Raw genomic sequence first — 14,912 nt, forward strand, 5'->3', positions numbered from 1 at the left:
TTTCCTGGCTTTGTGATACTGAATCTCAGTATTTAAACTGTCGGTGCCAGGTCCCCAGTTCTGTTCATTTATTCAGTCACCAACTTGCGTGGCTTCCTTTGTAGGCTGTGTCCCCCCGTCTCGTCCCATGGTCCCTTCCTAACCCATGCACTTTCTGAGCTGCCTGCACTCTGGTGAGGGTCCCTAATACCACTTCCTTTTCTGCTTTCTCAGCTGGCTGCACTCTTGATTGTGAACCCACATTGGGGTAAAAGCCCAAAGACGGAGGCCTGATGTCCTCAAGTCAGGGCTCCTTTTCTTGCCTGACACACAAGTTACTTATCAGCTGTCTGCCGAGCCCCTGGTGCACCCTTAGCTGCGTCCTTGCCACGCATGTGCCCTGCAGTGGGCACTCTGTGAATCTTTGCCTTTTGTTCTGAAGCTGCACTCAGTGCTTTCCTCCTCCACCCAACCTAAGGCTTCCGTAGCTCTGCACACCCAGTCCTCCAGCGAGCAGCCCGCTGGGTTTCCAATGACTCCACAGCTGTCTCGGCAACTTCATTCTGTCTACCAAAAATGCCTCATCCTCAGAGTCGGCCGGTCACACGCACAGATTTTCTGATATAATTACATTTCTCAATTAAAGTTCTAACCATAATTGAAGCTATAGGAAGAGATTTTGTGAACATGTAATTTGAAGCTAACCCAACAACCCGTGACTGACTCCCTAGGATAAACATGAGACACTCTCCAGAATAAACTAAAAGAATCTACAAATTGTGGCAAAGAAAAACCAGCGGGCTCTAAAGTCAACGTGCTTATGTTTCCAGGAAGCCCGAGAGGCCACAAGTTTCTGAATGAGAGGCATAAATGAAGATGTTGATACAATATACATTTGTGGAACACTGTAACTTTCCAGATATGAAGATCTATTGCCAAGGAGCATCTCTGCTTTTTTCTTTTTTTTTTAGATGAACAAGTGTTCAATTCCAAAATTATTCATAGAGAATTTCAGGAGATCCCAAGTAGCCAAAATGACACTGAAAAAGAACTAAGTCTGAGGTCACACCCTTCCTAACTTCGAAACTCACAGCAAAGCTGGGGTAATCAAAGCAATGAGATACTGGCCTGAAGCCAGACTGATGGATAGGACAGAGCCAGAAATGAACCTTTGTAGGGAAGGTTAAACAGTCCCAACAAGGATAGCAAGGCCATGCAGCAGGGGAAACGCCATTGGAAAAACTATTCGTATACAGAACAATGGAACTGGATCCTCCTTTCACATCATCTGTAAAAATAAATCCAGTAGATCACAGATCAAAATACAAGAGCTGCAACTACAAAACTCTTAGAAGAAACCACTTGGTAACTTTGCTTGGTGACACCGAGTTTGATAGTGACATCAAAAGCACAGGCATCAAAAGTGAAAACAGATACACGGGACTGTGTCAGAATGTATTAACATGTCATCAAACGCAGTCCATCAAAGGCCACCCATGCGATAGGGACACAACTGCAGACTCCTTCCTGATGAGGTTACCGTTGAGGAGACACAGACTCTTAAACTCACAGACAGTAACAGGAAGACAAGAAACCTGAGCTAAACAATGCACAAGGGACCTGAACAAGGGATGGAGTTGGAACTGCAGAAGCACAGGCCTCCCCAGGTGGTTGGGAACAAGCTTCCCCTGTAGGTCTGCACCCCCAGGTCTCACAGTGACCCACACACAAGGCCTGCAATGTCACTAGGCTATTGAAGCATCATGCTTACAAATCCTGCCTACGAACGGGAATAAGCAATTTATTTAGATGGCAGCACTCGACAGGAAACGAGTCCCGTTAGCCTCTTGGAGTGGAGTGCGGTCTGACCCTGTGCGGAGAGGAGGAGGAGCCCAGTGGGTTGGCATCTGCTCCTGCTTCCTGAGGCTCCTGGAGGTCCAGCTGCCCAAACACCTTGGGCAATGTTTCACTGAGCACTCTCGGGGGTGCTGCATCTTTCCTTGTCCCTGAGAGCCCAGAAGATGCTTCCTAAAGACACTCAAAGGGCCCACACCCTTGTTGTGAACCCCCCCCCCCGAACCCCCACTCCCATGAGGGCAGCTGTTTCCCGTGCTCAGGTTTAGTGCTATGGGTGCCTCATCTGCTCTAAGGCTGGGGTTTGTTCCCACACTGGACTCTGCCCACTTAGTTTCTCGCCCTCAGTGTGAGCACCTTGCTGTGACACCTTCCCCTAGCCTGAGACTCCATTGGGTGCAAGCCCCTACCATCCCTGGGGAAGGGGCTGCACCATGGCACCCGTGCAAGCAGGTGCTGGTCTCACCCAATGTGGTCTTTCAGGGACTGAAAGACCAACCCTGTGATGCTCGGGCTGAGTGCACGATCTATTCCTCTCCTGTGCATTGGAGGCTGACCTGCTGAACCAGAAGACAGGGGATGCTAAATAGCTCTGCGTGAGGGGACTCTCAAAGCTACCAGAATTTCCAGCCAGCATCATTTGGAGGGCTGTGATCTGGGACAGCAGCCCCACCTATATATTTAGTTGCAAAGACAAGATGCATGGTCCATCAAAACCCTGGGCCAGGTCCCACGCCAGCTCAGTTTTCCTCCACGGGGCCTGGAAGCCAGCATTGAATCTTCCCCAAGTCTCGGTTTCATTTAGCTCGTTTGCCCCAGGAGCTTTTACATGGCACACACTTTCACACATAATTAACTGATGGAGAGTGAACTGCTACACATGACATTTAATTTTCCATAGTGAGGAAGGCATGATGGGGCCGAAGGTGCCCTGTTCATCTCTTTGCTTCTCTGCACTGTCCAAGGCGGGCAAGTCTCCCTCCGCCTTGGGCGCAGAGCTGTGCTGCGCTGGGATGACTGTTTTGTGATAGGGACAGTACTGGTGACACCTTAGAACCCAGCTTGCAGTCCTGACAGGAACCCAGGCTGTGACATGACCCAGATGATGCAGGACAGGTAGTATTCTACATGCTGTTCTGTGTGTAGAGGATGATTTAAGGGCTGTTCAACAGCTCATGATGTGAAAAGGGGGAGAGTGATTATGCATTTATCAGCAGCTTGCTAATCCATGTTAATGACCCACTGACCCCACGCAAATTACAAGTCAGTGTGGACCTTGAAAGAGGATGACAAGAACACGTTTCCACAAATGGGTCACCAGACTAATGGCCTCAGCTAGCTAAACTCCGCCTGCAATGTATTTTAACAGCTTTCTAAGATTATTCCAAATCCAATTCCATTCTTATTTCAATTGCCAATAAGTTCAGAAAAGAGCTACTGAGGTATAAAAGCCAAAAATTTCTGTATGATAGACAGGTAAGAATCAATAATTTCAAATAATGAAAGAGTTTTGCTAGAAGTACCAACTATAAAGCAATTACAGGTACACGTGACACAGAACTACTAGTACACGTGTGACCACAGCCACGGCGCTGAGATGATTTGAGTGCTGATTCCCTGAAACCACATGCTTCTTTCGGTTTTGGAAGGGGGTTTGGTGGTACTAGAGCTTGAACCCAGGGGTGCCACACTGATCTACATCCTCAGCCCTTTTAAATAATATTGTTTTCTTTCTGACAGGGTCTCACTAAACCAATAAGTTACTCAGGCTGAGCTCGAATTTTGGACCTTCGTACCTCAGCCTCCCAAACAAATAAATTTTTAATTGCTACAAGATTTGTTCCCCAGATAGGTAAAAATAAAGGTTTGCATAACACTGCTCCAAAAAGGGTAATTCAAGGGTATTACCCCAAATAGGGTAATACACAGGGAGAAGCTGAAAGAGGTCTGACCGAGTAATGAAGTAGTCTGGGCAAGTGAGAAAGAAATATTACATAGCAGTCAACACATCATCACCAGGTGTGAACTGGAAGTGGATCCAACACTGAGGGTGACAGAAGGGTGACAACGTATGAGCAGAACACAAGTACACTGTGATGTTCCCAGGCCACACAGGGCCACCATGGGAGACCATTGCATCTGTCTATACTGGTCCAGTGCAGATCTAATGAACAATAAAATACTTGCTTTTTTCTTTAAGTGTCTCAAATTGTGACACTCTTTGATATAAAGTATGGTTATAATTTATTGGCCTGGGGATTAATTTGTGTTAATTCTTCTTTATATATTTCTTAATTAAGCAAGGATCTACTCCTTGGTAGAATGTCAGGTAATCTAGAGGAGGAGGAAGTAGGGGAAGGAGGAGAAGGACAAGGGGAGGAGGGGGAGGGGAGGAGAGAGGAGATGGGAGGGGGAGGGGAGGGGAGGCGGAGCTGCTACTGTAGCAGCCCCCAGGAACCAGTGTTCCAGGTAGTCTCTGCCCTTACCACCCCCCCCCCCGCCCCCGCCCCATTTCCCAGAACTGGTTTTACATTATGTTCACAGCTGTCTCCTCCAGTGATTAATCACGATGCTAATGAACGAACCCTTGGACTAGACAGTGCTTCATTACAGAGTGTTCACCACTCTGGAGTAGGTGGAGCTCCCTGGACTGAGCATCTTTCCGGCTTCCTGCTTCCTTCCTAGCTGCTTCCCCTCCCCTTACTCCCTACCCTTGCGGCCAGGACCCTACATCACCATAGCGACACACACCATTGAGCTCACACAGGCCCTGTTCGAACATCACATGGTCTGGAGGCGGCCGTGCCCTGGCCACAGTGCCCTCCCTAAGGTTGGCAAGGAGCGGGGATGGGGATGGGGCCAGCCCAGTTGGGCGTCAGCGCCTCTTCTCCCAGTCACAGCATCAGAGCCGACCTGGCCTGGTCATTCACTCACTCACTGGTCAGCTGGAGGCTGGCACACACACCTCCAGACAAGGTCACTCTGTCAGAAAGGTGGCACCTGTCCTGGCGCAGCTCGACCCCCTCAGGGTGTCCAAGTGTGTGTGGCAGGACACTGTGTGGACTGTTCCTCTACCTTTGCTCACTCTCTAAACACAGAAAAATCTTCCTAACTTTGGAAAACAGGAGGAGGGACTAAGGCATGAAGAATTTTGTTAAATACTGGGTTACCTAAAAATACACACACACACACTAAAATCCACAAATAACAAAGGCTGACTACCTTAGCTGTGATGGCCTGCAGGAGGCGGGGTGAAGGCCTGTGACCCTCCCTGTACCCACCTTGCTGGTGAGCGCAGCAGGCAGAGCCTGTAGAGGTCGGGGTGGGGCTGGGAGGAGATTCTCGCCTCTCCCAGGAGCAGGCCCAAGGGCCCTTCCTGCTCTGAGCAGACCCCACCTGGAGATGCGGCCTGTGGGGCAGAAGTGGATCCTCCAGACACAGGCCTCCAGTCTTGCAGCTTCCAGGATATGGAGACAAATTTGGCTGCGTGTTACCTGCCAGGTCTCGGTCTTGTTGCAGTACCAAGGTGACTGAGGCAGCTGGCAATGAGATGAAATCTCCTGCATACGCATAGATCTTCCCGCTCACCTAAAATCTCCTCAGTAAGTAAGCCTGCAGCAGCATCCGCCAGCTTGTACACACCATCAATCTACTGAACAAAAAGCTCCCGATTCTGCTCCATTCTGAACAGCTAAGATAATAAGGCATTACACTGATGGGCTCCACTACAATTATTTCAGTTCAACTCAGCGTTTTCTTTTGTGCTCTGTATATTTTCAAATCATTTAAATATTCCTAGCCGGGTGTAGTGGTGCACACCTGTAATCCCAGCACTCAGGAGGTTGAGGCAGGAGGGCTGCTGAGTTTGAGGCAACCTGGGCTACACAGTGAGTTCAAGGCCAGCCTGAACTACACAGCAAGACCCTGTCTCAAAACACAAACAAATAAACCATGCACACAAAATCTTCCTATAGAAGGAGGAAGGTCCTACTTCAAATTTTCTCTGGACCTCATGGGAGGTTCCTTTTGTTCTCTTTACCATGAGAAGGTCCCCAGCCGGTGAGGAGGTCACCCCACCCTGCAGGGGTGCAAAGGAGGAACAGCAGTGTCCATAGGGTACCACCTGTGCGCGCCACATGCCCTGATAAGTGTCCGTCAGAGCCAGGTTCTCAGTGTTGTCCCCCGAAACGCGTGCAATTGGCTGGACTCCGGCTTGCGGGTTCAGTGTTTGGGGAGGGCCTGGCACGGGCACAGACACTCTCATCAGCGCTGTGACAGGTGAGGCTGGGTAGGGTCCTCAGGCTCAGCCCTGCACCTCTCCCCACCCTCTTTGCTTCCCTTGGTGCTGGGGACAGAGCCCACCCCGAGCTGCAGTAGCCCCAGGCTCTGTCTTGCTCTCAAGAGAGCAACATGGGGTCCCTGGAGAGTGGCACAGTCCTCTCTGGGCCCCCTGGGCCCCAGGGCCTAGAGGTCACCAGCCCCACATCTCAGAGGCCCACTTCCTGTCACAGCAGCATGTGGGATGACATGAACCTGGTCCCCACTGCAGCCCTCACGCTTTCCATGCCATCGTCTGGGTGTGGGGACAGTGCCAGTCTCCTGAGGCCGGACTTCCTTTGGGTCTGCTCCCTTTTCATCCTCTGACCCCCATCTGCCACCCTCAGTGACAGGAAGGGCAAGGGGCCAAAAAGGAGACTGCAGCCCAGCAGGGAGGTTGAAAGGAGCACAGATGGGGTTTAATTACTGCACCTATGACTGGATACTGCGCCTGATGGGTTCTGGCCACCTGGGGACACACCCACCTGCCGGTCTCCCCAGATGCTCCAACCTCCAAGGCCACCTCTGTGTACTGACCTGTCCTTGTTTACTTATATTTACACAGTGCCAGGTTTCTCATAGAAGGGAAACTATGAAGCCTCTGGCTTCTCTTAAAACTGCGGCCTGGGATCTCACCCCAGGGTACGTGGTGCCTCAGTCCTGGGGCTGATGTCTGTCGGGGTGCAGAGGCTGTCTGCACAGCCTTACTGCTGGGAGCTGCACTGCTAGGAGTGTGGGTACATGGGTCTCCGTCCCCAATCCTTCAGAGACACCCGGAGGGGCACAGCTGGACCATCTGAGGACTCTTGGATCCCCACAGTAATTATGCAGGTCTTTGTGCCCACCCCCACTCCGAGGCATTTGCCACTTTCCGTGCCTGGGACAGGATTGGATCCTGGAGTTCCGGTCCACATTTCCCCAGGGCTGTGGATGCTGCACACCTTTTCACACACTCACTGCGCCCGGCTGGTGCTTCCTCTTCTGAGCAGCGGCTACTCAGCTCACCTGCCCAGTGCTGGACTGGGGCACTTGTCTGAGGGAAGCCCACACCCTGAGTTCCTCATCTGTTCCATTGTTAGCCTCTAACAGAAGAGTGGGTGACAGAGCTGGTCTCCCTGTGGGCTCTCTTCACTCTGTGGATCGCCTCCTGGACTGTGCAGAGACTTTTCGGCTTGATGAAATCCTGTGAGTTGGTCCTGGGTATTGTTTTCCAGCAGTTCCAGCACTGATGTTATTACCCTGGGACTTCATCTGTCATGACTTCACTTTAGTGCAGGGTGAGAGATTCCGTTCATTCCTCTACAAGTGGGCGGGAGTTTTCCCGGAACACCGGGCACTGGCTTTCCTCCAAGGTGCTTTGGGCCCTTGGTCCAGGGTCAGATGCCTGGGGTCGTCCTCTTCCCTCTCTCCGTTCCACCCATCCGCAGTCTGATCTTGCCCAGTACCTGCTGTGTAGTCCCTGTAGCTTTGCCTTTACCTGTGACGCCTCCTGCTTCGGTCTTGTTGCTCAGGATTAGTTTCACTCTTCTGGATTTCTTCTGCTCCGTATTGATTTTAGGGTTGTTTTCCTCTAGCTCAGTGAAGGATACTGCTGGTGTTTGTCATGGCTTGTGTCTCAGTGGGGCTTTTTCAGATGTGGCTGGATCTAGAGTGTGTGATGCTGGGATCCAGGGTGCGTGTTTATGAAACCGCCCACGGATTAGTTTGGGATTGCCCTAAGCCTAGTGCCTCGGGAGAGTGTATGAGGGGCAGAAAGAAGCTGCTAAGGCCCCTTGGACTTGCTTCGTTGCTACTGTGCTGCTTTGCTGCCTGCTGCCTGCCATGAGCTATTTCTGCTCTGTGACGTACCTCTGCCACACCCGCCTGCCTTGGAGTCAGCCAGCTATGAACCGAAACCTGTACAAATCATGAGCCAAACTGACCTTCTCTCCTTAACTTTGAGTGTCAGGTACTCTATCTCAGCCGCAAGAAAGTAACTATGACAGTATTTTAGTAAGAACTGAATTAAATCTATGTGTCAGTTTTGGCAGTGTGGTTATTTTAATGGTACTGATTCTGCCTATCCAGGAACGGGGGACAGTTTTCCACGTCATGCCCCCTTTCTCCAGTCTCTTTCTTCAGAGTCCTGCAGTTTCTTCAGTTAGGCTAAGTCCTGGGTATTTGGTTCGCGGCTGCTGTGAATGGAACTGCGTTCCTGATTTCTTCTCCAGTGGTCCTGTTCCTCAGGTACAGGAACACGACTGGTTTCCAGGTACTGATTTTGCGTCTTGTCCCTAGGGATTGGCGTTACAATCACACAGACAAGAAGGAAGAAAATTTCCACCTCTGGAAATGTGAGTAAAACACTAGAAGAACAGAAAGAGGCACTCGGTGGAAAGAGAAAGGGCGGAAGTGCTGTGGGAGGCAAGGGAAAGGGCGGAAAGATGACCCAGGGAGAAAAAATTCAACTGCATTAGCACTGGACGGACAGTGCTGTTCCTGCCCACACTATCCCTGGGAACAGCCAGGCCTCCCTGATAGTGGGAATGAGAAAGGGAGGAATCACCTCCGTCGCACCCACACCAAATATTCTCCCGCTCTTGCTATATGCTGAATGTTGTCAATCATTTAAATTTTTAAAAAATTGCAATGAATGAGATAGGTCCTCCTCCATCAGATGCTAACTGAGGCCTCGAGGGAAAAGAAGCCCCAAAACACGTAAGGGATGGGGCTACTCCATCCTCTAACAACAATTCAGATTTGCCTGTCATTTCAGCCAGCAGAGAACCATCCTGCTCCCGCTCATACCTATTTCCAATCCTGGCCATACCAGGGCACCCAGGGCTCGGCCCCTAAGATGAAGCGGAGCAGTGGAGCCAGCAGCCAGCCGAGCCCTCTCCCCGCCCTGCAGCCTGGCCAGCACACTATCTGGGAGCTCGCCTAAGCTTTCTGGCTCTGTTCTCCCATGGGTTCTTCAGGAAGATGTTCACGGGCAGCAAGTGACCTGAGCAATTCGCAGAGGCAGGTATGGGAGCTCAGGAATATTTACACACAGATAACAGCCAGGGACAGACGCTGACAACGGGAATGTAGATACTGACCTCAGCTACATGTGAAAATACACCAGAAAAATACAAAAAATACACCAGAAAAAAAACCCATAATCAAAAAGATCCATATTTTCTTTAGGTGGTAATCAGAAAAGGCAAATGCATTTTTACAATAGACAATGATTTTGTTAGATCATCAAACCTAAAATAGTTCTGCACCGATAATAAGATCTCCAGATGACGCCAGAGATGTTAGGAAACCAGCCCTGCCCGCCTCACCTGATGAAAACCAGCTTCACTCTGCGTGGGGCTGTCTTGATGATGGCGGATGCGTTTTGATGGCTTCTCCCGTACAGGATCTGATTGTTTATCTGTTTGGGAAAAAAGAAAATGCACTTTAACAATGCAGTCTGAACGTACAAAACATAAATGTGCATACTTATACATGAATACAGCACACACATGGATATCTGGAATTAAACAAGTGTATTCACTTTTTTTTTTCTTCTTCTTCTTCTTTTTTATCGGTACCAGGGATCAAACTCATGACTGTCTGCTTTCAAGGCAGGCGCTTATGCCACTGAGCTAAATCCCCAGCCCCAGTGTATTCACTTTTAAGTGTACAGGACTACTCACACATGCGAAAATGTGAATGTTCCTGGTAGTAACAGATACAAACACCAACTCTCAGCTGCCATTAAAAACTCTGTGAACTCCATCCTTGACCTTTTGCTTTAAGAGAACTCCCTGAGCTCAATGCAAAGGCTTTGCGGTGAAGCCTTCATTTGTTATGGGTTCCTTAGGTTCCTACAAAATGTAGAAAACAGACTGAGCATTTGCCATGCTCGGCAGGCCGGGTGAGCCAGGTTTTGTATCTGGGTTCTCAGGAAGCACAGATTTAGCTACCAGGAAGAGGTACACAGGATGTTCCTGCGGGAAGTCAGATTTTAGGTCTACTGCAGAGAAATACTTCTGGTACACGAGCAGTGAGCCACCCGCTTGTGTCCAAGATGTGTTGGGGTTTTTAACCTGATTTGCTTCAACTAAGTACGATCTAAAAACACAGGATAGGAATTTTCCCTCCAGGTTTCCCATGGTGGGAATAGCTGTTGTCACGCTCTTCTCTCCTGCCCACAGCACCCATCTGGACCGGTGTCCTTGCCTCACAGTGGCCTGGTGCTATCCACTGTTGCCAGGACAGCACGGAGCCCTCCAGGAGTGGCTGGGAGAGGGGACAGAAGCCTTGCACGGTCAGCACTCAACCTGTCTGCCCAACAGCTCTGAAATGCCGCACTTGACAGAGAGCTCTGCTGTCACCACAGTCACAATGAGAAAGCGCAGATGCAGCCCTGGAACAGGAGGAGAGGTCTGAGTTTCAGCTGTCTGGAGAGGCAGGGCCCAACCTGCAGAGGCAAGGCTGGCTTGGTGTGCGATGCTGCTCTCTGTGAAAAATGCTTCACCCGCCTCTGCCTCTGCCCCAGCCCCTGCCCCTGCTCTTTACCCAGGCCCCCAGCCCACAGGAATCTGCTGATGCTGCGCGTCAGTCCTCCAGGCTCCTTCCCACACAGAATTAGGCACCTGCTTTTCCATTTCACTGAAGAGTTTTAGGAGTTCTGGCATTATCTGGTGTATTGGGATAAAGGTTTCTGAAGTGGTTTCCTGGATTTCGGTGGTGTTGGTAGTTTACTTGTTAACGGCCATTGTGTACCATGTGGTACAAAGGACAGGGGTTGCCATCCTGAGGCCCAGGGTGCTACTGCTTCATATGGCAGGAGGGATCCCCCAGCTCTGGACCAAGCTGGCCCTTTGCACTAAGAGCGCTGCACCCTGCCTCTGCGTTTGCTGAAGTCCAACCCTAGGAAGGTGGGGTGCTGAGGTGGGACAAGGGCAGAGCCCACAGTGGGGCGGTATCCTCGGTGCTGGTGCTGCTGGCACCTGAGATGATGGCAGGAAGGAACCATCTGTCACCAAGAGGGTCTCAAAGAAGGTGGACCAATATCTCGGCTTGGAGAGAAACGCATGCCATGGCTCCACCTCCAATTCACAGCACTCGGGGCAATGCAGGCACTGGCTGAGAACGTGAACCAATTTCTGTTCCTGCAGTTGAGTTCCACAGACACAGCCATGGGGCCCTTACTGCTCTAAATGCTGATTTCCACATGCAGGGGACAGAGCCTGGGCCACCCTGTCTCCTCAGACACTCAGAACTTTGCTGGGGTCCACAAGGAGTGAAAGGGAAAGGGTCCTCTGCTCTGGGGCACTGTCACACTCTAGACCTCAATTTTGGTTTTCTCTGCTGTTTTTGGCTTTTCCCTCTGCTTCCTGACAAGGATGATGGCCCACACCGAGGACCCAAACCCGCACATGCATCGCTGCAATTAACCCTGAACACTGAGGTTTTAGTTTAGGAAACAACTCAGACATGTGCTGATGAGGACGGCTCTGCAGCCTGGTGGGAATCCATGCCACTGGTCACCCCATGCTCCAGGTGTCTGGTCCTGGGTGGGGAGCAGTGGGCACTGCATGGCGAAATTAGTTTACTCTTCTTGGGTTCCAAATTTCCAGATTATAGCAGCTCTGACAATGGGGACTGATCAGGCCTGCAAGCTCCCAAGCTGGTAAGCAGCAAAGGCTTAACTGAAAGAGACAAGTGGTGTGATTTCAGGGTTCTGGGAGGTTCTAAAACCTCTAGCAGAATTCAAGTTTCTGGGGGCTGAGACAAAGAACTTCTCCGGATGGCCTGTATTTATTTGTTTTTCAAACAAGGGAAGGGGTTAAAGTGGAAAGTGCACAGGACCTTGGGAACCATTCAAAGACTTCTCCAAAAGTACATCGTGCTGGTTAAGAGGACTAGCTGCCTCCAGTCTGACCTTCACACAGCATGAGATGCCTGCAGCTGCAGTCTCTATTTAGTTAATATGGGTGGGAGCCAGGCATCCTCAGCTGTGGCCTTACCTTGTCCTTGGTACCCTCACGGCATCACAGGCCACTACAGACCTCAGCTGGGACCAGTGATTCCTAGAGGGTCACTTACTGTGAATCTGCTGCCCATCTCAGACCAGGGGCCTCGGCCTGGGACAGGCTCACTGGTAAACATGGAAGGCCATCGGAGTAATTTTAAATCCTGCTCCAAGTCTCTTCATCTGACATCAGCCCCAAACCAGAGCGTCTGCTCTGCACTACCCAGGGCTTTCACCACTGACCTTCCCCTCACACCGTGGCTTCTGCTGCTGTAGAAGGGGCGGGGAGCCCAACGTGAGCCCAGCCTCCTAAGTTCAACAACAGGACTTTCACAGTGTGTGTAGAAGCGAATGAGTGCGAATCCAGTGATGACTCCACAAAAGCAAAGCATGTAAATCCTTTTTTAACACCACGTAATCTTCACTTCAGGGGTCTCTAATGAGATTTGTTTCAATAATGTTAATTATTCAAAAATACCAAGAGAAGAAGGGTTTTCAATTACTCTTCATTTTTCACAGTTCAACTGAACATGAGTATAAATTTCTGCTCAAAAGTAGTTCCATTAAATCCACTCAAAAGACATTCCAAATTAGAAGAAAAACTTAATTAAGAAGCAAGGATTGAAAGTATTAATTATACAAAAGTTAAAATTTAGTTCAAGTAACAGATTCGCCTGAGGATTGAATATGTCATAACTTATTATACTCAACAATACCCTTGCTAATGTTTTTTTAAAAAACAAAAGGATTTATTATGAAAGTAATGAATTATTACTAGAGATTTGAGTTGAAATTCATAGTAACTGAATTGCTGGAAACAGCATCTCAAAGCCGCCTCCTCCATCTACTTTCAAATATATTCTAAACTTCACATTTTAAGACACTAGAATTTTTAGAATGTTTTCTTTTATTAATTCTTTATTGAATAAAACATATGCAGAAAAAAAGAAAATAAGTTTTTAACGATGAATAACTTTATAGCTTAACTTCTGGCCTAGTAATTCTGTAGCTAAGGACCTAAAAAGATTAAAAAATAAAGCATCAAACTGTCTATCCTGCTAAACCTGTAATGAGAAAAAACCCAGGCAGAAATGGGGGCACACGCCTGTAACCTCAGCACTCACAAGGCTGAAGCAAGGGAATCACTGTGAGTCTGAGGCCAGCCTGGGTTACACACTGAGTCCTTGCCTCAAAATTTTTTTAAAAAGTTGAGCTGGATCAGGTGGTGCACTTGAGAGGCTGAGGCAGGAGGACAGCCACAAGTCTGAAGATGAACCATTGGCCTTTTGCACCTCCGTGAGATACATATGGGTTATATGGCGAGTTCAAGGCCGGCTGGAACTGCCTGGTGAGACCCTGTCTTACAAAACTAAAACAAAACCATACATAAACAAACAGCAGAGAAACTACAACAAAAGATTTATATATCAACAAAAGAGTACTGCATTTATCATCATGTGTCAACAAATGGAAAACCACTCCCTTAAGGAGGTGTGGTATGATAACATATCTAGTTGTGTTATCATGAAAGCAGAACATTGTGGAGTGAAGAAAATAAAAAATATGTGACACTTCTATCATCTGCGTTTTTAAGAAGTTTCCATGTGAGTTTAAGGAAAGCTCCAGGTTTCTGCAATGTCAGACAGCAGTGTCTCTGGCTGTCGGGCTGAGACTACTTTTTTACAGCCTAGACAAGGCCTGACCCCCTTGAAGAACAAGTGTCCTCCCCGGCCCAGGGTACCGGTCCCAAGAGGCAGACGTTAGCTGTCTTACTCTTTTTGTTGACACTCAAAGCCAGAGAAGGACAGATTTATTTGGTTCACAGCTTGTGGAGGTTTCAGCCTACATCTGGCTGGCTCCGAGGCAGGGTGGATGGCAAATGAGGGAAGAGAAGCAGCAGCCTCTCTTAGTCCTTCTAGGTCACTTGCCCTTAGAGTGCTGCCACCCATACCAGGGGCCTTCCTGCTAGCCACACCCAGAACCGTGCCAACCAGTCAGTGGATTAATTTAGTAACCACACACCCTTAACTCTTAGCACACACCTAGGTCCAGCCGTGACTGTGGAGGCTCTGGGGGACACTCACGGCACTGCTTTCTTACTTCCTGGTGGGATGTGTGTGAAATGTGTCGGACAGCTTCTTCAGCAGCATGCACCTGTCAGGTCGACATGGTCTGGTGACACCAGGTGCTACCTTGGGCAGTGGACAGAGATAACCTGAGGTCACAGTTTCTCAGCCCCAGGTTTCTGTTGCCTGTGGTCAACTGGGTGAAAATATTTGATGGAAAATTCCAGAAATAATCTTTTTTATAGTTAACATACAATAAAGTAAACATATTTACTGATCAGTGTTCACGTCTGTGCACACCTGCGTGTCTATCACTATAATCAACACAGTGAACACCTCCATCGGCCCAGGGGTGTCTCAGGCCTTTAGAAGCTTCTCTCACTCTCCTTTTCCTCTCTTCTGTGCATCTGCTTGTTCACGGTGTGTGCTGTCCTGTGTCTGTGCACTCATGCTCACACATGTGTGTGTTGAGAAAAGTCTCACTGTGTGACCCTAGCTGACTTGGAACTTGTGATCTTCCTGTCTCAGCCTCCTGAGTGCTGGGATTATAGGCAAGTGCTATCTTGCTGGCCTTTACCATTTCCACAACCTGTAAGTTTTAACCAGGCTTCATTCTGAGCAGCAGGACAGACCCCTGCCTGGGGTGTGACCCAACCCTCTGTCCAGCCTGTTTACACCATGTGCTGCATGTACTCGCCTCGGAGCCA

The 14,912-nt window shown here is 49.3% G+C and overlaps 1 protein-coding gene across 6 annotated transcripts in view; it reads right to left on the bottom strand.

Moving 5' to 3' along the window:
* The window catches only part of Patj (PATJ crumbs cell polarity complex component), a 198,154-nt gene that overhangs the window by 58,530 nt on the left and 124,712 nt on the right, over positions 1 to 14,912 (bottom strand). For all 6 annotated transcript variants that reach the window (XM_063259666.1, XM_063259667.1, XM_063259664.1 and 3 more), the window contains one exon: positions 9,459 to 9,550. In XM_063259666.1, coding sequence (XP_063115736.1) covers positions 9,459 to 9,550 — 92 coding nt within the window. The remainder of the gene's footprint in view (positions 1 to 9,458; positions 9,551 to 14,912) is intronic.

The sequence above is a fragment of the Cavia porcellus genome, unplaced genomic scaffold (assembly GCF_034190915.1).
Source record: "Cavia porcellus strain 051 isolate PalLab524CR breed Dunkin Hartley unplaced genomic scaffold, mCavPor4.1 scaffold_1, whole genome shotgun sequence".
Lineage (NCBI taxonomy): Eukaryota > Metazoa > Chordata > Mammalia > Rodentia > Caviidae > Cavia > Cavia porcellus.